Here is a 24,489-nt window from a genome sequence, read left to right on the forward strand (position 1 = left end):
AACAGAGCCCACATACAGGGTAATATGTGGAACCCGATGGAACAGATGGTAATATTGGCAATAAGAACCTTGTTTGTTAACAGTGATTACAACCATTCCCACCAGCATGACTTTTCATATGTCTCTGTGAGTTTTGTCACACCAAGGAAGACATATTGGCGGCAGACACACTGCAAGTGGTCAGGGGAAGCGCACAGGCGGCGGCGACTCAGGTTGGCATTTTCAAGCCTTACCGGGACATCTGCACAGGTGGAGCGTGCCCGTTACGATACACACGTCTCCTGGTTATCACAGCCAGGTTTGGAATGCCGCAGACAGAATTCCTGACTCTCGTTCCAGCCAGTGTTTCAACAAAGGTAATGATCCAAGAAGCGGAGTGTGTTCGCTAAATTGGTCAATTTCTGAGTCCAGAACGACGAGATGGCCCCGCTGCAGCCCCACAGCTGCAGGACGCTGAGACACCCCCTCCCCCAAACTCTGGCTGAACTCCAGCAGTGACAAAACTAGCCAGGAGAATTTTCTCCTTTTAAAGAAATATGTTTAAAGAAGCTTTTCACTGTTAAGGAAGAGAATCACAATTAATTGCAGGCGAAATGCTTAGAATGAAGGGTTTTAAAGCAACATGCAATTATTAAAGTACAGCCCAGCCCATAGAAAAAATTGTATTTTGCATCCTATAGGAAAATAAGAAAAAATGCAAAAACATAAATAAATAATAAACTAAGAAATATGTGAAACCAAATTGTACCATCATATGGATGTGCTGTAGCAGGTATCATTTGGAGACTTTCAGAATGTATTTTGATGTTAGAACTACTGTAACATTATGGTTTCTCAAAAAGAACTGCATAACTGCAAAGAGGATAGTACAAGCAATCCAGCACACTCACAAACAGCACACATGTTTTCGTTACCGATTTTCAGACAGTCAATCAAAGTCTGGGGAAATCAAATGTAATTTTCTTACAAATGACAGAGTCTTTATTGACCTATCTGTTCAATCACAACACTCCACTTCCATACCTGCTACCTTGTGTTGCGAAAGCTAGGATGCCCTGCCAATAATTAACTACCTGCCACCGAAAAAGAACAATTCTCTTCATTTTGCATGGCTGACTTGTCTCCTAATAAAATAGGAATAATGGCCAAGGAGTTAGGATATTCATAATAAATGACTTTTGCAGTTACCAAATGTTTGTTTAGCCTGGAACTCGGTCTATTTATATATCTGTCGATGACAAGAGACACAATCCCAAAGTAATTAGAGATACCACGTTGTTGATTTTCTTAACTAAATAATAAGGATGCTGAATGTGCTTGGGCGACAGCAAATAAAAAATCCCTGCCACTTGCCAGGACTGGCTTATTCTCATCATCTCAGATGTCACTTCTTCAGAGAGGCCTTCCTTGACAAGCGCTATGTCATTCCCCAGGCCCCTTTCACGGCCCCAGAGTCATGCCCCTCTCTCTGACATTGTGCTGTCTTTTTAATTTATGCTTTATCACTTCTGCAATTGCAAAAATTTTCTAAAATTCCTCCTGTATTGCCTGTCTCCCTGATTGAAATGTCAGCTTGATGCAAACAGCTTCGTGGAACCTTTGTCTCCTCTACTCTGTCCCTGTAGCGTAGCACGGTGCCCAGCACACAAAGAACACCCCAATCAGGGTAGAATAATTGCAAAAGAAACTGAAGTTCAAGATGATAATGTCTTTAGCTTTGGGGATAAAGTGACAAAAGCTGTAAGGAAAGATCCCATCTGGACCCTGGCGGAAGTTGGGTTCCAGACTTCCTGTGGTCCTGGACACAGGGTGATCACTTTGGTGCACAAAGTATACTAGATCATCTAGCTTCGTTTTTGTTTGTTTTATAGTCAAAGAGGAGAGCATTCAGAGAGACTAAGACTTGCTCACAAAGCAAGTTAAATCAACAGATACAGGAGTAAAACCATGGTCTCCTGATTTTTAGTCCATTACTTTTTACATTTACCAATCTTTTAAGCTTAAAAAGTATCAAATTTTCAGAATCAAACAACAGAATCCACTTGCTTTGCAATATCATTCCCAGGGAATGAGACATGGGGCAGAGGAAGGAGAGAGGAGGAGAGGAGATGGGGGAGAGGCACGGGGAGAAAGGGGGAGGGAGGGATGAAAGACTCCACCAAGATGTCTAGGAGCGCTGGGCTGGCCGTAGTTGGGTCTGGAGAAATTCAGATTGTGAAGGCAAAGGGAACATTCTGGTGGGAAATATGGAGATGTTCAGGGCCCTGGAGGCATTGAGTGGGAGACAGAGTGAGAAAGAAGCTGCCAGGGCAGATAGAGAGAGAGCTTTAGCTCCGCCAGGCTCTGATCTGTAAGCAATAAAAGTGGCATGGATAATTTTCTAATTGTACCTTCTATGGGATTCACCTAGCCTCAAAAACTGGCAGCTAATCAAATTCAAACTGTTGTCAAGGTCGGGTAAGGATCAGCCAGCACAAAAATGGGGATGTGGAATCAACTTTTCTTATTGCAAAATTCAGCTTCTATATGTTTTTCAAATTAAGTATGATTTTTCCAGTTCACTATGACTGATGTTTGAATGAGATTCCATCAGGCAGAGAGGAATCTGGGCTCTCAGGGGTAGAAATGAAAAGCATCCATGCAGTAAACTTGGGTGCAAATAATGCAGGAATAATTATCAAGTTTACCACAAAGACTCTTCCCATCTATTTTATCTATTCATTTCAGAGGCCTTTTAAAGTATTAAGCAACACTTTAAATAAGTGCTTTGAGAGATCACCCTTAATATAAAACCGAACCTCCTAAAAAGTTATGAAACTAGTTCATCTTGCAAGATACTCATATTGTGAGTATTCTAATTTGAAGGATCTAGAATTATATAAAAAAGTGATATAAATAAGAATTTAAGACAAAATAATCTATTATACAAAGTCAAGAATAAAAATTAACTCTACAGGAACTATGATAGCAATGAGATTTATTACTTTATCTTGTTCAGGTGTTCTACATTTATCCTATATGGTTGTATAGCACAGCAGATTTCCAGCTACCAGTACACTGAATGTGTCAAAACATTTTTAATTGATCGCACCTTAAAAAGGGCCGAAGACAAATACAAGCATCTATTACACACACATTTAGCAGAATATTATCTCCTTAGAAAGCATCACAAAGAAATGCTTTCCAGAGCATAATATTTTCAGAATGTTTAAAAATATTATTTTAGGTACACTGGAGAATGTTTCAAATTAAATTACCATATGTTTCATTAAAATGCGGAGCAATCGTTCCATTACATTTTTGCCCCTCCCCCAATTTCCTCCCAGACTACCACTAGGGGTCAGTATGAAGACGCGGTTCCTCTCATTGTTAGGACAGAAAATGGAACTCGCTGAAAACATTTTCCTTATGAAAAACCCCACTCGACAAAGACAATAACTGTACAACTTCAGCATTATTAAGTGCAACTTAAACATCAAGTCTATAACGTGAGCTTGCGTTTTTCATGAGACTACATTATAATTTTGTAAATCACTCTGGATCATTTCAATGGCCAATGTTTCTTTAATAAAAATTATTCTAAGTGACAAGATTACATATTCTAAGTGAATCTGTGAGTACTGGCCAATGAATATGATCTGGGGGCAGGACATTAAAAATCTGTTTTTCAAAGGGTGGCCGTACACATGTCTGGTCATGTCTATTCTTCCTACAGAGGGATGGAGAGGGAGAAGTGAATCCTGTGATATTTGCCAACCGTAAGAGAGGGATTCCCCCCTTCAAAATGACTGTAGTCACTCACTACACTACAGCCTTCATTCCACAACAAAATATAGGCAATTCTAAGGAATAAGCATTCGCCTAAAATCTACACAATAAAAAAAAGTAATGGTAACAATAAGTATACAAATATTAATACATTACCTTCCACCAACTTTATTTAATGAGATGGGAATTAAAAATAAGTCTTGAAAAGTGCTTCCTATATATGCTAGTGAGATTTAACATTCCAAGAAATCACCATCGTGCCCCTACCTGGTCACGCTGAAGCGACTGATAAGGACTTTGGCCACTGACTAAATGTAGTACTGGTTTTTCTTAAAGCACTAGATGAAGTACTGATTTTTCATGAAATTCTGTATGTGGCATACTTTCTAGATTTTTCTCTGAAAATTGCATAGCTTTCTTAGGCGTGATGATCCATGAGTAATTTTAGCAGGTATTAAAATTAGTCAATGCTTTATTTCTGTTAGTAAAAGTAATTTTTAATACTGATCATACAAAATGACAGGTCATTCATATATAATGAGGATATTCAAAGATTCCCAAAGCACTCAAATGCACATTCATATAATTTGGGGGCATTCCATCTCTTTCTGGAGTCCCTTTGGAGTGTGCTCCCTACTCATTTCATTATTTCCCTTGTGTGGTCCTGACCATACGCCACACGACAGCAAGACAGTCCCTAAAGAAGAGCTCTCTGTGGCACTGTGGAGGCTGGCCCAGCCACCAGTCTTTTTTTCTTTTTAAATAACCACTGTATGTGTTACCACTTAGAACTTTTTGGGTCTCTGCTGTTGTGAGAAGTCAAGAAGGGGGCACAAGAAGTAAAAAAATAAGAAACAAAAAAATGGAGACAAGAGGGTCTCTAAGAGTTATGAAGTATTAAGTGTGAAGAATCAGGGTATGATCTACGTGTAAACATTGGAGACTTGATCATGTATTTATACTATAGCAAAACCACAGTTTTCACTTATCTATATGTATTAAAATGATCAGTTATTACTTTTTATATTTTTTTATTCATTGCATTTTATTTCCTAAAATAATTGCATCTTTTGAAGAACGTCTAGCCAATATATTTTTTTTTTTTGCAGTAACTTGGATGGAAGTCTAGCCAATATTTATACTAATTTTCTAATATGTTCATAGTTTACGAATGGCTAAATTCAGTTAGCATTGCCATCAGGAAATGAGAAACATTGAACCCTTTTTATTCTTGGGATAACTTATACTCTAATTCTGATCAGATCCAACAGATGGCAGTGATGTTATAAATTAATAGTTTAAAATATTATAATATGTAGGATCCACTCATCAGAATAATGTTAACCAAGAATAATTCTATCAGTACTTGCATAAATAATGTAGAATTTTGACATGATTAACTGGATAGAAGCATTCAGGGTAAATATAACATAAAATTTAGCTGAAAATAATATTTCCTATTTCAAAAATTAATAGCTTTCTCATTTCCAAAAAGTATTACAAATTGAGAATTGCTGAAGAGATTAGCAGTGTATCAAGAAAGGACACCTGTGTCCAAATTATCTAATGGATTACATTTTTATATAAAATTATTTATTGCTTCTTGATTTCCATTGTCATTTAATCCTTATATGGGAATTGTTTTAGCCTCTTCACTTTTTATTTATTCACTTAAAAATAATTTTACTTTTCTTTCTCCTTTCACTTCTAATAAGTGAATCTGGCTGTCCTCTTTTGCTAGGCCTTCAAATAGCTACTTTTATTCCTATTCATTGCCTTTTCATATTTTTACCCACATTAGCCTTTATTCTGCAGATACATACAGAATGCAAAGTATCAACAGAAGGCTTTTCTAGGTGAGCTTCCACTGTTGCTTCTGTGATCCAAATTATATAAAAACAAACAAAACAACACTGATGATTACTTCCTGTTTTATGTTATGGGCCTTGGTTGATGTCAAAGAGACTGTGCTTTCCTCACTGTCCTCTGCTTTCGGTTGTCTTTTTGATGCAAGCCTGTTTCCTCCCGAATGCCTACTGTTCTAGAAGTTTGGGATGCACCAGTGAATCAAATGACAAAGGTCGCTCCCTTCATGGTTGCTGGTGGCGATGATGGAACAGAAAATAAATAATAAATAATAAATATAATAGGTGAGTTATACAGCATGTTAGAAAATAACAAGTTGACATGAAAAGGGCAGCAGGGAAGGAGGGTTGAGAATGTGCATGTGTGGGGTGCGATATTAAACCGCGTAGTAATGGTCACTTTGCCGAGGTGACGTTGGAACAAGGACTTGAAGGGAGTGTGGAGTGAGCCACAGGCTGTCTAGGAAAAAGCTTTCCAGGCAAGAGGGGGGGCACCACAAAAGCCCTAAGGCAAAATACTCCTGGAAGTGGAACAACTTCTAGAATATATTTTTATGGTCCATTTTACTCCACAACATTAGCTTATTTGTAAGTAAAGGGATTCAGGTTTGTTAACAATTTTTAAACTGCAATCTCACTCGTCATAATTCAAATACTTGGAAATGTCACTTATCCAGAACATACATGAGAATTACCAGGTAGAAAAAAAGAAAGAATGGAAGAAATGGCCAAAATATATGCTTAGAGAAAAGGCCTCAGGCTCTCTTTTGTGGATTTTATAAAAAATTTGATAAAGCTGAGTTACTTGGTATCCAAGCTTTTAATGGGAAAGGAAGGGATTTGAAAAGAACTTTGGCAAGGAGGAAGTTAGAGGCTCTTTCAATCAGATGCACTGAGAGCAGCGGGAATTAATAACTGACAGTTATTGCAAGTCTAATAAAGAGTCAACAAAATGCATCAAAGCTCAAAGGAAGTGCCACCCAGAAGCTACACTTGGCTAGTGGGGCAAGTGGTCCCACCTCCCCTGAGGGGCCCTGAAAACACCACTGAGGAGCATGTGACAGCCAGTTACTCAAAATGACAACCACGACCCTCACCACCAGTGTAATAACAGTGTCATCAGTTCAGAAGGTCGAGAGGGAGGGAGTTTAGATTTTAATTCAAATGCATTACAAATTTTTTAAAGTTTCGTTAATTAAAGTAGTAAATTTTGAACTATCCAGAAAATCTGAATATCTAGGAAGCCTCATTGACAAAGAATACCAAATAGGCAAGTTCTCTTGACACCAATTAAGGTGATGTTCAAACTATCTTAAAGTTGAAAATCTTCCACAATGGGGTATGGATGGTCTGGTTATTTATTTATCATGGCTATTAAATCGCTCGTTGTTAAGCTATTTTATTACATTTGAATGTTTTCTTGTTGTGAGAAAGCAAGATGTGGGAAAATATGAAATCAGATTATAAATTAATTTACATGTAGATTGTAAAACTCTATTTTCAGATTATAAAAATATCTTAATACAAAAAGCATTTGTCAGTTTTACAAAAAGAGTCACCACAAAGTATGTTTCTCCTTTCCCTGGTGGATTATTTAATTGAGGAAATTTTGATTTACCCACAACTCTCCAGGCAAAAATCCCTTACATAAAGGAAACTGCATCAACATTATATGTAACCATAGCAACACCAGTGATTACTCAATGTCTGAAATGACCCTCCAACTCCAAAAGATGCCCTGTGTTGAAGAATTAGAAATTCATTTTCGGCATACAAAATATGAGTGTAGGAGAAGGGGTTATGTTTTAACACACACAAAAATAGTATAACAATGCTAAATGTATTTTTTTTAAAACTAAGCTAGCAATGATCAGATATCTAAACAGCTGCCAAAGGCACCTGGAGGATTCGGCTCGGTCTTTGCTTCCTCTCCTTACTACTTAGAGAGACTGAAAAGCAATGAGGAAGGCCCAACTCCAACCACCCCAGCGGTGAAGCCACGATTCTTGCTGGCAGAGACAACTGAATGGGCTGCTTCTCAAAGGGATGCTGGAGACACTCACCAGTGCTGAGTTTAAGCTAACAATTTTTTAAAGATGATCTAAGTAGAAAACACTTTTTATTGAAAATAGTCAGCCATCTTTGTTGTCACTTCTGTCGTGTTTGGCTGTAGTAATCAATACTCTAGGAGGCTTGCTAGAAGGATCGACAACATGACTTATTTGTGTTCATTTCTTCTGATTGACTGTAGAATCTGTTTCAACCCCAGTCTTTAGCATTTGGCACAGAGATGTCAAATCTAACTCCATATCCTCATCAGAAACATTTACTCTCAATATTCTTTAACTCAAAAAGTCCAAAGTAAAAATTATACAGACTTCAAAGAACATCCAGAAAACCACTTTCATGTATGTCTCATTTCCCTTATCAAATACAAATTTGAAAAATAACCAGAATGGACAGTATATAGTAGGTTAAAGAAATAATTACAATTAAAAATTTATAAGAATAAAATTAAATTACAAAAAATAAAGTTCATTGTAGTAGGGAAGAAGTCAGGTATTACTTAGGCCTAATTGATTGTTCTATATTGACAAAATGGAACTATAGAGTTAGATGACAAAAATCTGTAGAACAGATATTAAAAGAGGAAATCTGAAGGCAGCCTCTTTCAGAACTACTTACCATCCCAATTTTCTATGAGTTTATATAAAATTGTGAAACAATATAAGCCAGGCAAATTCATATCAAATTAAGACATCTGTATACTCTGGAGGCCTATTATAGTATTTTAGATAATGTATAAATCTAAATGAACTGGAGATAGAAGTAATTTTGTGTTGTGGGTATGATTTTTTTGTACTGTGTGACCATACTAGAAAAATCACTGAATATGCTATTTTCAAATTGCTACTTACTTACTATGACTCAATATTCCAGAATTTTGTGTGTTTCATAGAGATAATGATGATCCTTACTTTGGGAAATTACTATGTCAAAGATTGTGGCTATTAAAGGACCATAGTTTTGTTTTGATGTTTGTGTATTTCTGTTATGTTTTTATCAGGCATTGTCAGATTTTCGGTGCTTAATGTCTTATAAGATATTTGTGTGGGAGTAGAGAAGGGAAAAGAAAGACTAAGAAATACATTAAGTATGTGATGGGGCAAAGGGGGTTTATTTCAAGTTAGAAAAGGGTAATTTTAGCCACGATGTCAAAAAACCATAATGGACGAAAGTTGACTAACATACCAAATGAGATGCAAGGAGGGCAAATTGTTATTTTATTTGTGAACGTTGCCTTAAAGAAATTCTCACTGTTTTATAAGGCAATTTTATCTTCTGTAGAGGAAAGAACACAAACTTTGGAGTCCAACAGACATAAAATGAATTTCCAGCTCAGTTATTTTAATAAATATGTGTGCTTAGGAAAATTAGGTAAGCTTGCAGAGTCTCAGTTTCCTTAATTGCTGACAGATTATTTTGATAATTAATTTTTCAATGAATATAAAGCACATGCCAGAGTACTTGGGATACAGAGAGCAGTCCTATCCCTTAACTTTCTTTCACAGTATTTGCCCATAAGATGTTTCTTTTAATTGACTTTTTAAAATGTATCTGTATTTATCTAATGTTTACATCCCTTTAAAATGGATCTTTTAAAATTTTCTAGATTTGTCAAATGTTTGTTTAATGCTGTCTTTAATATTTCCAGCATTATCCAGTTTTATCTGTACTAGAAGCTTCTGTAAGAGTTAGCATGTTGCCTAAATCAAATCGCCCACACATTTTCCCAACAAACTCTTAGAAACAGTCAAGATTTTGTAATATCTTTGGAAAATAGGCTAACCTGATGACTCTATTTTTATAAACCAAGATAGACCATCTGAAGAAATATGTAAATGATCTTGAAAGCCAAAATATTAAAATTAGGACATTCTGGACTGTGGATTATCCCACAAGTCAGCATTGAGTAAGGGTTTTTGAACTTACTTTGCATTAGTGGAATTGCCTGTGGTCAGGTTTGCCAGGGCTAGAGCGGCAGCTTCACTTACTTCTTCATTGTCACTTTTTAGCAACTGAACCAACTGTGGAATCCCTACCAAAAAGAAAGGCAAAATGTGACTTTTACAATGCCCATGTACACTAAAATATGACAACCTAAAAAAGCTCAAGATATTTGTTTCCAGTTTGCTTACCCTGATTATTGAAAAAATCTTTGCTGCCTGAATTCTCACACATTGCTGAAATTGCTTGGGAAGCAGCAATTTTAGTTCCATCACTTTCAGAACCCAAAAGGCTTATAAGGCACTTTTCGACCTCTTGTTCGTGAAAAAGTTTTCTATTTTCAGCTTTCATAAACCAAAAGAAAGAAAAAAATCAGAATTTTGATGCAAAAACTGTGCAAGTATTATTACTTAATCCATCCAAAGTAGGACAGGAATTCAAACTATTTGCTGGCTTTGATACTAGAGTCTAAACTAAACAAAATCTATGCCTATTTAACCTTTAGAACACAGCCATTATGCATGATGAATCATAGGTGTTGCATTTTTTCCTATTCCCATATAGGATATCAATATTATGGCAAAGAACATTCTGTAATAAAGAAGATACCAGTTTTCAGATTCGGTAAGCACTGATTCACACCAGTCTTGTGCCTGGCCTGGTACAAAGTGTTCACACAGGCGATCTTCTCACTAAGGACAAAAATTGATTTCTTTGATGGTTGTTTTAAATACAAAACCCAATATTTGAAGAATGCCTACGATGTGCAAATTGCTGAGCTGAATGCTTAAGACTTCAGGAGAAGAACAGAGGAGAGGAGAAAGTAAAACTGAGTAGTGAGGTAAGATCTGGAGGCTTAAGGAACTTAGTAGTCTTAAATCAAAAAATGATAATCACCTTTCATCTCAAATTATAACACATGCTTAAGTAGAAAAAATCAAAATAATTTTTTAGTTGATAAAAAGCCATAAACATAATCTAAAAATACATTAGAACAGTTTCCTTTATTTGAAAACAAATATTATACATGCCATGATTCATGGGATCCAGGTAGTATTTGTCCTTCTGTGTCTGATTTCACTTAGCATAATGCTTTCCAGGTTAATCCATGTTGTCACAAATGGCAAGATTTCCTTTTTTATAAGGCTGAATAATATTGCATTGCATGTATATACCCCATGTATTTTATCCATTTACCCATTGATGGACACTGGTTGATTCCATATTTTGGCTATTGTGAATACTAACTACTACAATGAACACGGGAGTTCAGATATCATCTTCAACATATTGATTTCATATCCTTTGGATATATGCTCAGAAGCTGGATTGATTGATCATATGGTAGTTTTATTTTTAATTTTTTGAGGAACTCCTTACTGTTTTCTGTAGTGGCCGCACCAACTGTATACAAGGGTTCCCTTTTCTCGACATCCTCTCTAACACTTGTAATATTTTGGGTTTTTTTCAGGTAATAGCCATCTTAACATTCACTACTCAGTTTAACTTTCTCCTCTCCTCTGTTCTTCTCCTGAAGTCTTAAGCATTCAGCTCAGCAATTTGCACATCGTAGGCATTCTTCAAACATTGGGTTTTGTATTTAAAACAACCATCAAAGAAATCAATTTTTGCCCTTAGTGAGAAGATCGCCTGTGTGAACACTTTTTAAAACATTACATTTGAAACCAAAGTATTTTTAATGTTCTTTTGTTCCCTAAACATTTTTTCTCTTGATTTAGTTTGATTTTTTTATACATGACAAGCTTATTACTATGCAAAAGTAAATATTGCATTAAGCTAAATTAGAATATTAAAACCTATTATTTATTTTGTGTTCAATTAATTTGAAATAATTTTGTTTTTATTTTGTGGTCTAGTTAATTCTAAAGATGTTACTACTTATTAAAGTGTATACTAGAAAAAATATATTAAACAAAACTCAGTTATAATGCGAGGTACCGGAGACTAGTATGAAAAGAAATGACTTACAAATAATTCCTTGTTAAATTATTTTAGTTACTTCAAAAACTTTGCCATAGATTTGATTCTCCATTAATAACTTTTATAAAGTTTAGAAAATTAACCTCTATGGAGTCAATTTTCATGATTGCAATAGAAGAATGTGTGATATGTGCTCTTAGGATATTAATATTTAAGAGAAGATATTCTGTTAGAATAAGAATTTCTGCAAAAAAATGCTGATAATTTAGATTACAACATCTCATGTGGAACTAATTCATTACTTACATGTATTTTAATTAACTTTTTTCCCAAGAATATTTTTGTAAAGTAATAGCAATTAGCTTTCTACTTTAAAGTTAAGATATGATTCTTTCCTTCAACAATGATTCAAAAAAAACATATCCCTTTTTCACAGAAGCAGTATCACATGTGGATGGCACCATAGTTGCAAATACCTTTGGTCTTTGTTCATCTGATACACAGATGTACACCACGCAACCTGGCCATGACTGGCACAGGCTAAGTTACTAACACTTCTGCTTATTCGTCTTAAACCAATCACAAAGCCATGTACTGCAATCCTATCACTTTAATCCCTTGCTCTTTTCATTTAACATTAGAATTCAGGCATAACTATATTTCATAAAAAAGCTGTAGTTAATATTTTAAATCTCAAGTATGTGGCTCCTAAAATGTTTAAAAATATGTGTAATCTTTACTTTTCACTGAAGATATAATATCTGAAACTTTTCTAGAGTCTCTGACCTAAAATGCTTAGATTTATCATTAGGGCTTTCCTGACAGCTCTAAACCAGATTTTCTAAACAGCAATTTAGTGTGGATTCCATCAGGAAAATCGGCCAAAACAACTCATTTGCAAAGACTAACTTTGGAGTATATAATTGCTGTATTCAAAAAACAGTATATATGCAATTATTGGAAAGATTTTTTTTTTTTTAAATAATGTAAATAAATACTGTGGGCAATTAGTTTCTCAACCCTGCTGGGAATTTTCTCAAAATCCAGCTGGGATCACTAAACCTCAAACGTGCTGACTGCAGCGTGGCTATAATAGATTTAAGAGATGAATTAACATATTAACCAAGTACTTTCATTGAATTGCTACACTGAGAAGTAAAGTATTTGTGTTTTAATTACGCAGATCATAAAGATGGCAAGATAGTTATGGTACTAATAGAGTAACGTCCTTTGAAAATAACATTTGTTCAGTATCTCTACAATAAAAAGCATGAGATTTCGTTACTGAAAATAAATCTGTATGTAATGCTGCTTTTCTTCACCCACTCTCAGAAGCTGCTATTGTGCCACCTTTGCTCCTGCTGAGATGTTAATGCCAGTTCATAAACCTCTTGGCAACATAGTAATTAACACCTTCCGCCTACTGATACCAGGTCAAAAGCATATTGATTTGGGCTTTCCACAGCGGGGATGCATGTTAAAACTTTACTCAAGGAAGAAAACTTAAGAGAGTATGCGTTATGTGTTTCTATGTTTCAATTGTGTTTTTGACACACAATGACAATGCATGACCTCATCTAAAAGGAATTCTTATGATGATGGAGAGAAACAAAAAGTTATAAATCAATATTCCTGGTTACATTGTTCTTAACAGTGTGAGGAGCAATGTTTGTCAAAACCTACTTACGAATGGAATTTTCTAACTGTGGGAAATTTTTAAGACTTCTCCAAGATCATTTACTTTCAACAGAGAAATGTTAGGCGATAACTTTGTCAATCCTTGTTAAATTTTTAGAGGTCACCATTGTAACGAATATAAAATAAGACATGTATGGTTCAGCTGGCTGGGTCTGGCGGGGAGAGGTCATGGTAGACAAGAATTGATTAGACAAAGGACTAGACAAATTGATTATACAAAGAGATATATATAGGTAGGACCTGAAAAAAGGCAGGTCTGGAATCCAGGCAGGGAGGAAGAGGTGGCTATGGTGGATCTGGCCAGGTAAACAGAGTTAAGAGGTACATATACACAAATCAACAAGAAAAGAGAATTATCAGGCAAATGAGGGAGATGCCAACCCATCCTCTAGCACTGGCCCTAGGGATGTTGGTTCTGGCCTGGTATTGTGTTCTGATCAGAACCAGGGAGTTCCACCCACAATGCATAGCTAAGCCAGTTCAGAGTCCTTAGGGGAATCCTGCTTCTGGAGTGGAGAGATTTTTCTCAAAGCCCTAGAGAGAAAGCTTGACTCTTTAGGGAATCATATATCTTTCTAGAGGCTCCAAGAATCAAGAATCAAGCTTTTAGATCAGATAACACCCAGGATGTAAGAAAATTAAACCATCTCTGCACTCACTGGATTTGAAGATCCATTTAACAGACTTTTCCAGGGTTTGTACAGACACCAAAGGCGGAAACAATTTAGGAAGAAAGGAGACTATGCCAAAAAGGATGGAGGAAGGTCACCAGATGAGTAAGTCAAACTATAAAACAAAAGCTTTTACCGTGATGGAGGAGACCTATAGGACAGTGGTGAAGAAGCCGTAAGATAGATGGGCAACTGGTTCGAGTGATATTAGGGCAGAAGTGAATCTCTCTCCTCTGGAAAGTGGAAATTCTGCTAAGCAATGAAAGTTAACTTCTGTATTTGTGCGTGCTTAGTATTCCAAAATAGCAGGGTTGCCTTGCTCTAGTTCATGTGTTGGTTGTTGCTTTGATCTACCATAGCAGGGATAGATGAAGGTCTGGTGTGAGGAAACTAAGAATATTTAAAGCAGAATGGATTAGATTAGGTTAAAGCATAAAAAACTACATTTTTAAATTTCTTACTGGCAGAAAGAGAAGCCAGTTATTTTATTGACACCTTAAGAATCAGTGGAATTAGAAAATTTGATTTTCCTTCTAAATCTAGCCAGCTGAAGAGCATGGAGACCAATAGGTCAAAACAGGATTTCCAAAATCAGAATCCAGACTAAGGGCAAGTGAATACAGCACAGGTCATATGAGTCTAGCATAAGTTATATGCTCCAGAACACAATGGAGACTGAGCAAGAATGAACTGATAACCAATGGCCAAGGGACTGTATAAAATGGAAGAATCTCTGATGCCAAGTAAGGGTACCTGGACTTGATCCTGATTATTCTAGTCCAAGTGCTATTAACTTGGGGTCCATGGATCCAGAAGACACAGAGGGGATTTAAGCAGCCCACGAACTCCCTGAAGTTATATGCAGAGTGTTGTGTACATGTACACTCTGGCAAGGCGACTTTTTGTTCAGATTCTCAAAGAAATTCAAAATTCCTCAAAGAGGAGTCTGGGCAATGCAGTTGGATATGGGTGGAAGCTGTCACAAATACAGGCAGGAACTCCCAAGACAGAATTAGAGACAATTCAAAAGCAATTAAGGAGGCAGCTGAAACATCAGTCCTAAGTGAGATTGCTCAGGGGGATTTATAATAGAGCAAGGTGGAGAAGAGGAAGGCAAGTTTAACCCTTTGCACTTGGATGTCGAGTGTGAATAATGTCGAATGGATAATGATAAAAAAGCAAGCGAGGGCAAAGGGTTAACAGTGAGAGGATGAGCAGAGGAGAGGGAGCAGAGGAGAGGGAGCCCTGACGGTGACAGTGAAGGGATGGTCTGACAATGAGGAGGACAGTCAGCCATAGGGGTTTGGGAATCCCAGGATAAAGAGTTTTGAGTGGGAGGGGGCAATCGACCTGAGAAATGCCACACAGAGAGAGATCAAGGGAAAAAAGCACTGAAAATGTGTGTATAGGATTTAGGAGCTGGGAAGTCAACGTCCAGTTCTACAAGGACTGTCTGGGAGAATGTTGGAAACAGAAGTCACCTCGGCTAAGCCATGGAGACGAGAGGGAGAGGTCAGGTTGTTTAAAACCGACTAGTCTGTCAGAGAAGTTGACTGAGAAGAAAGAGAGACCCCTGGGTAAGAGAGGGAGAAACAAATTTCCCACATCACCCCTGGTCAGCAAACTATGATGGGCCTCTCAGAAACTTCTGTCAACTTCTCCCTACATAAGCAGTGGGATCAGAAGAGAGAACTTTGGTGCTGCAATAATACCACATCAAAGGGAAGTCACCGCCTCATCCAAAACTGGGCTCGAGGATTCCACTGCCGCCTCTGTTGACAGGGAAAACAGGCGGAGGGGACTTGGAAACCTGTCTAGTCCTTACAGCCAGGCCTGGACAGAGCATTCGTTCTCTATGCCACGGCAAGCACGAAAAGCTGAAATTGTGAGAGACTGCACAGTAGGCATGGAAGACAGAGAGCAGAGGTGGTCTAAAAACAACGAGTATTCCTGGGAGAAAAAAGATTGAATGAAACAAAAACAACAGTCAAGAGTATAATAGAAAAATAGAGTTTCCTGAGTTGGGGGGAAAAGGCTTTCCTGTGCTGTGCAGAGTGGAGAGGGAGCTCAGACACACTGGCAAAAGTTTTGAACCGATAGGATAAAACATTCTACCCAAATACAGGGGGAAAAATCATATATACAAAATAATGGAAACCGGGCCGGCCTCAGACTTGGAGTCTACGAAAGCAAGGTTCATAGAAATTTAAGGAAAAAGTATTATGATGCAAGAGTTTCAAACCCAGTTAAATTGTCATATATGTTTAAAGGCAACAAACATATTCACAGGTAAGGTAAGGTCCCCAAAACATGCCATTCTTGGATGTTCCTGAAAAAAGAATTTTTTTGCTGAAAAAATATAGTCCAGTTAATTTGCGAAATGAATCAAAAATAAAATCTTAAGAATGAGTAGCTTTATTATGAGACATTGACGATGTACACTGAAACAGATTCAATATGTATATAACTCTAAAGGGTAAACGTGGATAAAATTGAATGTAATGGCAAAGTGATTCTTAAAAAAGAGAGCTTTATAGATTTTAGAGAGGGGAATCTATTGAACTCCTCTTAAATTTACACACATCAGAAAGAGTTGTGGAAGCAAAATTACTGTCTTATGTAACTACAGTAACTTTCTCTTTAAAGTAACTATTTTAAAAAGTTTTAGGCGTCTATAAAAAGAAAACAGCATAGAAAAGTAAAAAGCAGAAAGCATAAAATGTGATGTCAGAAATAAGGCCCAAAACAGTAGTTATAAAAATAAATCTAACAATATTTCTTTGCTTTGCCCTTTGGACCTAGTGGTAGTGAAGGTTTCGTAATACCTAATCATGCCTGTGTGTTCCCTTGACCCTAACTGTACTTCTGAAAGTAGTTCCTTCTTTTGTCTCTATTTACACCATCTGGAGTTTACTCAACTTTTTTTTTTTTTTGCCAAGATCATGCTTGATAATACATGACAATCTTAATATCAAATTATTATAGAATTTAAAGCTAAAGAGCAGTGAGATTTTTTAAACAACATAATCCATAATGGATATAAAACAACATCACATAAAGCAAAGTTACTTAAAATAAAATTGCAAGAGAAAATCAACAAAAAAAATGTAGTGGGAGCTTCTAACATACCATTTTTCATCTGTTATAAATCAAGTAGATAAAAAAATAAAGATAAAAAGAACTGTACAATATAATTTATAAAGTTGGACTAAAGATAAATCTCAAACTCTACATCTTACAAGAAATACATATTTTTTGTCAATTCATCATAGACTTACTCATTTCCTTCATTGCTTATTCTTATCTTCCATAACAGTGCCTTGCATATAGCATGCACACAATAAATGTTTGTTAAATAGTAAGCAGAGTGCACCTCTCCAAGATTTAATAGAATACTTGTATTGATCCTATACTAAGCTTTAAAGAAAATGCAACACTAGTAGTCTCAAAGCTAAATTTGCATTTAAAAACTACAAATCGAAAACGTTAGAATTCAACATGACAGATTTGGAACTCCGGGTCCTAAGAGAAGGGCTCTGATGTTCACCGTAGGTCTTTCCCTCAAAGGGTTGGCCTGATATGCTGATGGGGCTAAGAGACTGACTATAATACTTGCTCCCAAAGACTGAAATTGAAAACAATTATTAAATGACCCATCTTTATACTATGTAAAATGATGATGCATATTTTTAAATAATTTTCATAATATTTATCAACTCATTTCAAGGAGGGCATCATAAACAAGAGAGAGTCCCAGAGAGGTAAGAGAATATCACGGCATGGCCTGAGGACACGGGTGTGTAGGAGAGGCTAAACCAGATGAGGGTTCTTCAGTCTGGAAGAGTGACGGTCGAAGGGAACATTATGCAGTCACAAATGGCTTAGATGAAGTACCGACAGATTTAGTCATTAGATTCTAAAATAAAGACTGAGGAGACATGACTTGAAAGTGAATTGTAGTTATTTTAGAACTAATGTTAAGGAAGTAGAATAAGAAAACATTAAGTGCCAGAAAGCACTTAAAGACTATCTGCTTGAATTCCTTTGTGTTACATATAAAGAATGAATTTCAACAAACTGATGCTAGGAAAATTGGTTGTCTATGTAAAAAAGAACGAAGTTGGACCATTATTTTACATAATATACAAAAAATAACTCAAAATGGATCGAGACCTAAATGTAAGAGCTAAAACTACAAAACTCTTAAAGAAGAAAAGCTTTATGACGTTGGATTTGTAATAAATTCTTAGATATGACACCAAAAGCATAGGCAATAAAGGAAAAAAAATAGATAACTTGGACTACACCAAAATTTAAAACTGTCAATGCAATCAATCAAACTGTCAATGACACAATCGCCAGAGTGAAAAGGCAATCCCATGGAATGGGAGAAAATATTTTCAGATCACATATATGATAAGAGCCTAATATCCAGAATATATAAAGAATGCTACAACTCAACATCAGAAAAACAAACAATCAAATTAAAAATGGGCAAAGAGGCCGGGCGCGGTGGCTCACGCCTGTAATCCTAGCACTTTGGGAGGCCGAGGCGGGCGGATTGCTCAGGGTCAAGAGTTTGAAACCAGCCTGAGCGAGACCTCGTCTCTACCAAAAATAGAAATAAATTAATTGACCAACTAAAAATATATATACAAAAAATTAGCCGGGCATGGTGGCGCATGCCTGTAGTCCCAGCTACTCGGGAGGCTGAGGCAGTAGGATCGCTGAGCCCCAGAGATTGAGGTTGCTGTGAGCCAGGCTGACGCCACGGCACTCACTCTAGCCTGGGCAACAAAGTGAGACTCTGTCTCAAAAAAAAAAAAAAAAAAAAAAAAAAAATGGGCAAAGAACTTGACATCTCCAAAGAAGATACACAAGTGGCCAATAAGCCCATGAAAAAGATGCTCAACATGATTAAGCATTAGGGAAATGCAAATCAAAACCACAATGAGATACCAATTCATACCCGCTAGGATGTTTACTACCAAAAAACCAGAAAATAACACATCTCATGATGTGGAGAAATTACAGCTCTTGTGCGTTGTTGGTAGGAATGTAAAATGGTATAACTACTATGGAAAACAATATGGCAGTTCCTCAAAAAATTAGGAATAGTATTACCATATGATTCAGCAATTCCACTTATAGGTATATACCCAAAAGAACTGAAAGTAGGGATTCAAAGAGATATTTGTACATCTGTGTTCATAGCAGCGTTATTCATAATAGTCAAAAGGCAGAAGCAACCCAACTGTCCATTGATGGTTGAATGGATAAACAAAATGTAGTATAGATATACAGTGGATTATTATTCATCCTAAAGAAGGAAGGAAATTCTGACACATGCTATAACATGGATGAACTTTGAGGACATCATGCTAACTGCTATACAGTCACAAAAGGACAAATACTGTATGATTCCATGTATATGAGGTGCCTAGAGCAATCAAATTCATAGAAACAGAAAGTAGAATGGTAGTTGCCAAGAGCTGGGGGTGGGGAGAAGTAGGAAGTTATTGTTTAATAAGTACAGAATTTTAGTTTTGTTCGATGAAAAGAGTCATGTGGAAGGATGGCAGCACCAAAATGTGAATGTATTTAATGCCACTGTGCACTTAAAAATGGTTAAGACAATAAATTTTATATTATGTGCACTTTACCACAATTGAAAAAAAAGGAACTCATTTCCTTTTCTTCAACCCAAACTTGCTCTTCTTCTCGTGTTTCCCATGTCTGTGGGTGGTACCATCGTACTCCCAGCTGTGCAAGCCAGAAACCTGGCCTCATCCTTGACGTCACCCTCTTCCTCCCTCAACCCAGGTAGTCATTCAACAAATACTTACAGATGCCTCACAACGTGCCTAGAATGGTGCTAATGGTTCTCCTTGCAAAACGCCTGGAGCCCATGAGGACCAGCACATCTCCGTCTCGGGGACCTTCGCATCTCACCCAGGTCACCACAGCAACCCCTTCCTGCTCTTCTGTGTCTGGTGCTACAAGCTTCCCATCTCTTCTCCGCTTGGCTGCAAAAATGCTCTTTCTTTAAATGTTCCTCCCTTCTCTCAGCCACTTCAATTGCTCTTCATTGTCATTAAAATAAAGTCCAAAGTCCTTAACATGGTTTATAATCTCCAGTGTCATTTGGCTTGTTACTACTTCTACAGTCTGAATTCTCAGCTTTCCGCACTGTGTTCCCCAGCCACTCCGAAAACTTTCAGTTCTGGAACTCACCAAGCTCCGTCCCTCCTCTGGCCTTCACACACCCTGATCCTCCTCCATCCTACCTGCACCTTCTTTGCCCAGCCGCTCTCTACCAATTACTCTAGGTCCTAGCTTGTGAGTCACCTATTCCAGGAAGACTTCTTTGATCCAGGTCTGTGCTGGTGGCCTTCCTGGGGGGGGGGGTCCTGTTTCCCTCATTCAGCACTTTGAACACTGTGTTGTGACTGCCTGTTTACCTGCCTGTTCTGGGGGGGCAATAAATCATTCATAAATGAATTAATAAATAGGTTCAACAGGCTATAGCTCACTCATAGTCATATAACTGGGTCACTGCGGTGCCAGCAATGGAACTAGTACTAGGACTGGAACACCAGGGGCTATGGCCAGTGCTCCTGCTATTACTATGGCAATGAGGGGCATCATGGAACTCAGCCCGGAGGGACTGGAACGGACTCAGAATGACCTGGCCACACGCACACACATACAGATTCTCCAAAGAGAAGCTGCAATGCACAAAAACTGTCGGTTTGACATTGTCATGTCTTCCTGTTACACCCCTCCTTGGGTCTCAATTAGCTAAGAAGGCCTGGAATAGAAGGAAAACAGAACTGACCAGCTACCGCAATGCCTAAATTCCATTTGACAGAATACTGAATAAAGCAGCTTTTGCCAATATTAAAAACCTTAATTTCACAACCTGTCTTTAGATTGGGCATTGCAAATGTGACTCGTGTGGCCCCTCTGTGCACGCTACATGCCGGATGGTGGAGTTCTGCTGACTGCACTAAAGCTTTGCCTTGCAGACATCCAGTAGGGGCTGAAAGGGAAGTGTTTCCCATGATATACTCACAGACATACATACAGATGCGAGTATACATTTGTGGAATATAAGTCACTTAAAATAGTCAACACTGTCATCATTTGTAAGAGTAGTGATGTGGAAGGGGAAAAATAAAATCACATCTTTTATTAAATAAAAGACTAAAAATACATAAATTAAAACTATAATTTCATCTTCAGTGCTGGTGATGTAATTAATCTCTCATATTTTACAGATTTATGTTAACATAGCTTGTCACAGAAATGAGACTTGTGCTGTGTGTATAGCATGAGCACATTACTTTTCCCAGCTGCGGAGCATGGCCCTCCTGGGCTCCAGCTGAAACTTGAAAATTACTTTGTAGATAACATTCTGAATGTGAATTTCTTCAAACAAGACTTACAGGTTCAGAAACAATGCATACATTCTGTATAACTCTAAATTCAAAAGAAATAAAGGCTTAAAACTTAATTGAAGAATGAATTTTTACAAATAGGATTATAATTAAATCATATTGAGTTAATTATATCCCTGACAAAGCAATCTCTTCTTTAACTCATTGGAAGTGAGGTGAGTTTGGCCTTAAGATGGAAGAACAGTGCTATTCTCAAATGGTTATTTAAAAGCAGACAAATACTCTAGTGTTTGTTAGTACCAATCAAAACTAAGAATACAAGAAGAAATACGTATGCTTAGTTTATATAAAGTGAGATGTACCATCATCAGCTGCTTTAGTAATTGCTTTAGCTGCGTTCTTCTGCACGTCAGGAATTGCAGAGTTTTCTGCAAATAAGAGGAGCTTTTTAAGATTCCCTGTCTGCTGAATAAACATCATCGTGTCCAAATCCTCCAGGCAATTGGCTATCACTGAAAGTGCTTCTACATGAAGGTCACTCAATTCCTAATAATAAAAGCAAATACAATTTTAGAAAGCTGTACTAAAAGAAATTTACACTTTCCAAACTTTCCTACGAGAGGGATATAATGCAATTAATTTTGCTGTGACAGAGGCCTCTGGAAACAGGAGCTTTGTTTATCAAAGTAGTATCACTCTTCCTAACCATTGGCACCATCTTTTCTCATTTCCCTTACTCCAAAATGTGTTATGGAAAAAAAAAAATAATGCTAGAGAGGAAACTTCCCGTGATGGCAGCCCATGACGTTGCTCCCACAATCTTCCACCAAAAACTATTTCAAAATTGGGAGATTTTTTTGAAAAAGCAGATAGAAGCTGATGAAAATCTATTCTTCAAAACTTGCAACTGGTAGAGGGGAGTGTTGTGAGTTTGTGGCTATCTTGCCTGAGGAATCTCCCAATGGCGGTGGAAAACCACAGCCTTACCTGTACAGATAGGAATTGAAGGGGGAAATCGTGGAGAAAAGTGTAGAAAGGGCGATCCACCATCATGGCATTCCACACGGCATTGCTTCTGACCAAGGAACTCACCTCGCAGCAAATAAACTGTGGCAACGGGCCCGTGTTCAAGGCATTCACTGGTTTTTACCATGCTCCCCACCTTCCCGAAGCAGCTTGGTTGATACAAGCCTAGAGGAGCCCCCAGGGACCCTGCTGAAAATAAACATGCAGGGACTAGAAAGTGATATATATCTTGTCCAGGAAAGAAGGAGCTGTGCTAGGTGAGATTTGTTAATTTACTGCTTTTTAAATAGGGAGCATTCCGCAAGCCATTTGCAGCTCAGCTGGCAGAAGCTGAAGCCTTACTGGCTGGGGGTGTCAGAGCTCAGAGCCCGAGGCTGGCAGAGGAGCCGTGCTGACCACCAGACTGCAGAGGCTCTGGGAGGCCTCCAGGGAGTCTGGCTAATATGGCAGCAACTAGAAACTGTAAGAACTGAGCTGTTGCACACCACAAGAGAGACAGAGCTTGCAGCCGGCTGCCTCCTGGAACAAAGTATCAGCAATCCTCAGAAGACAACAGAATATGGAATTGCTAGAATGTATTATCTGCCATGTTCATTTTTAACCAAAAATTACTAGACATGCAAAGAAACAGGGAAGTGTGACTCAAACTCAGGAAAAAAAAAAAGCGGTCAGTAGAAATCCACTCTGAATAGGGCCAGGTGTTGTTGAATCAAGTAGTTTAACGCAGCTATTATAAATATGTTCACAGAAGAAAGCTCCACAGAGAAACGAAATATAAAAAATGGAAATTTTAGACTTAAAAAGTACAAAAATTAAAAAGAAAACCCAATCTTAGGTGAGGATGGGAGAAGCACTTTTATTTTTCACCCTGTATGTTTTTGTATTCTTTGAATTTCTCCCACTAGAATATATGTATATTTGTTCTGAAAAAAAAAAATTCCTCTCAGATATTTCCTAACTCTGCTCATAAGTAAGTTTTTCAACCTCTCTGAGCCTCATTTTTTCAAATTTTTAAGATGGGATTAATGATACAATAATTATATTGTTATAGGTATAATGATATAATCATTATCCTTACTTTCATTTATAGATTAAAATACATTCTTCAAAGAATTATAAATTTAATAAAGTCACCCTACAGTCCCCAACCCCCAGGCCAGCAGGTGAGAAGAGAAGCTTCCTCTGTATTTACAGCCACACCCGGCGCTTGCATCACTGCCTGAGTTCCGCCTCCCCGATACCCCCTAATCCACGGAAAAATTGTCCTCCATGAAACTGGTCCCGGTGCAAAAAAGGTTGAGGACTGCATAATGCCTACCACATAGTAGATGTTTCCATCCCCTTTCCTGATAAAAAGAAGACAGGTGAAATATCAGACAGGTGAGAATTCTGTGACATATCAGACAACCCTAGGTTCATCCCTGTAGTTAATCACGTTATACCTATGTGACACAGGACAAATTAAGTAACCTCTCTGGTTTCAGTTTCCATTTTTAAAAACAGGATAAAATATTTGCTATATAGTTGTTATTAGAATAGTGTATCACTAATGTAATCACATGGGATCACGTATGGGATCAGCAAATCAAAGGCAGGTAGGTTTACATGGCAGGAAACACGCTTATGCCATTACTGTTCTTTTACTTGAACTTTGTTTTTTCCCACTTCTGTATTATTAAGCTCTGAGGTTTGGTTTTTTAGAAAAAAATATCAATACTGGATAGTTTGAAACTTACTACAAAGTTACTATATTTCTTCAATCTGTTCTCCTTCAATCTATTCTTGTCTCCTGAATTTCTAAGCAGTTGTAGGAAGAGATTTCTGCTATTAGAGTTAATTTAATTTACTAAATATTAAAGTAGACAATGGATCTGAAATCTGCTTATTACCATCTCACTGTGGAGTCAAGATGTTGGACACTTTAGAAGCTATCTGAATCACTTCAAATCAATTAAATGATATTCAACAAATTGTTAGGTTGGTTTTTGTAACTAAGAGATCTTAGAAGGCATACATATTCTTACAGTATGTAATTCATTCCTAAGGAACTTACTAGCAACTATGGAAATTTAGCTCCAATATTTATCGAGATGTGTCTAGAAGATAAATTAC

General features: G+C 37.3%; 1 protein-coding gene across 2 annotated transcripts in view; it reads right to left on the minus strand.

Annotated features, from left to right (window-relative positions):
- Window positions 1–24,489, minus strand: part of ARMC3 (armadillo repeat containing 3) — an 89,149-nt gene that overhangs the window by 40,234 nt on the left and 24,426 nt on the right. For both annotated transcript variants that reach the window (XM_012767303.3, XM_075997644.1), the window contains 3 exons: window positions 21,714–21,897; window positions 9,833–9,985; window positions 9,627–9,732 (listed from right to left, as the gene is read on the minus strand). In XM_012767303.3, the coding sequence (XP_012622757.1) occupies window positions 9,627–9,732; window positions 9,833–9,985; window positions 21,714–21,897 (443 nt within the window). The remainder of the gene's footprint in view (window positions 1–9,626; window positions 9,733–9,832; window positions 9,986–21,713; window positions 21,898–24,489) is intronic.

This window comes from Microcebus murinus, chromosome 25, assembly GCF_040939455.1.
Source record: "Microcebus murinus isolate Inina chromosome 25, M.murinus_Inina_mat1.0, whole genome shotgun sequence".
Lineage (NCBI taxonomy): Eukaryota > Metazoa > Chordata > Mammalia > Primates > Cheirogaleidae > Microcebus > Microcebus murinus.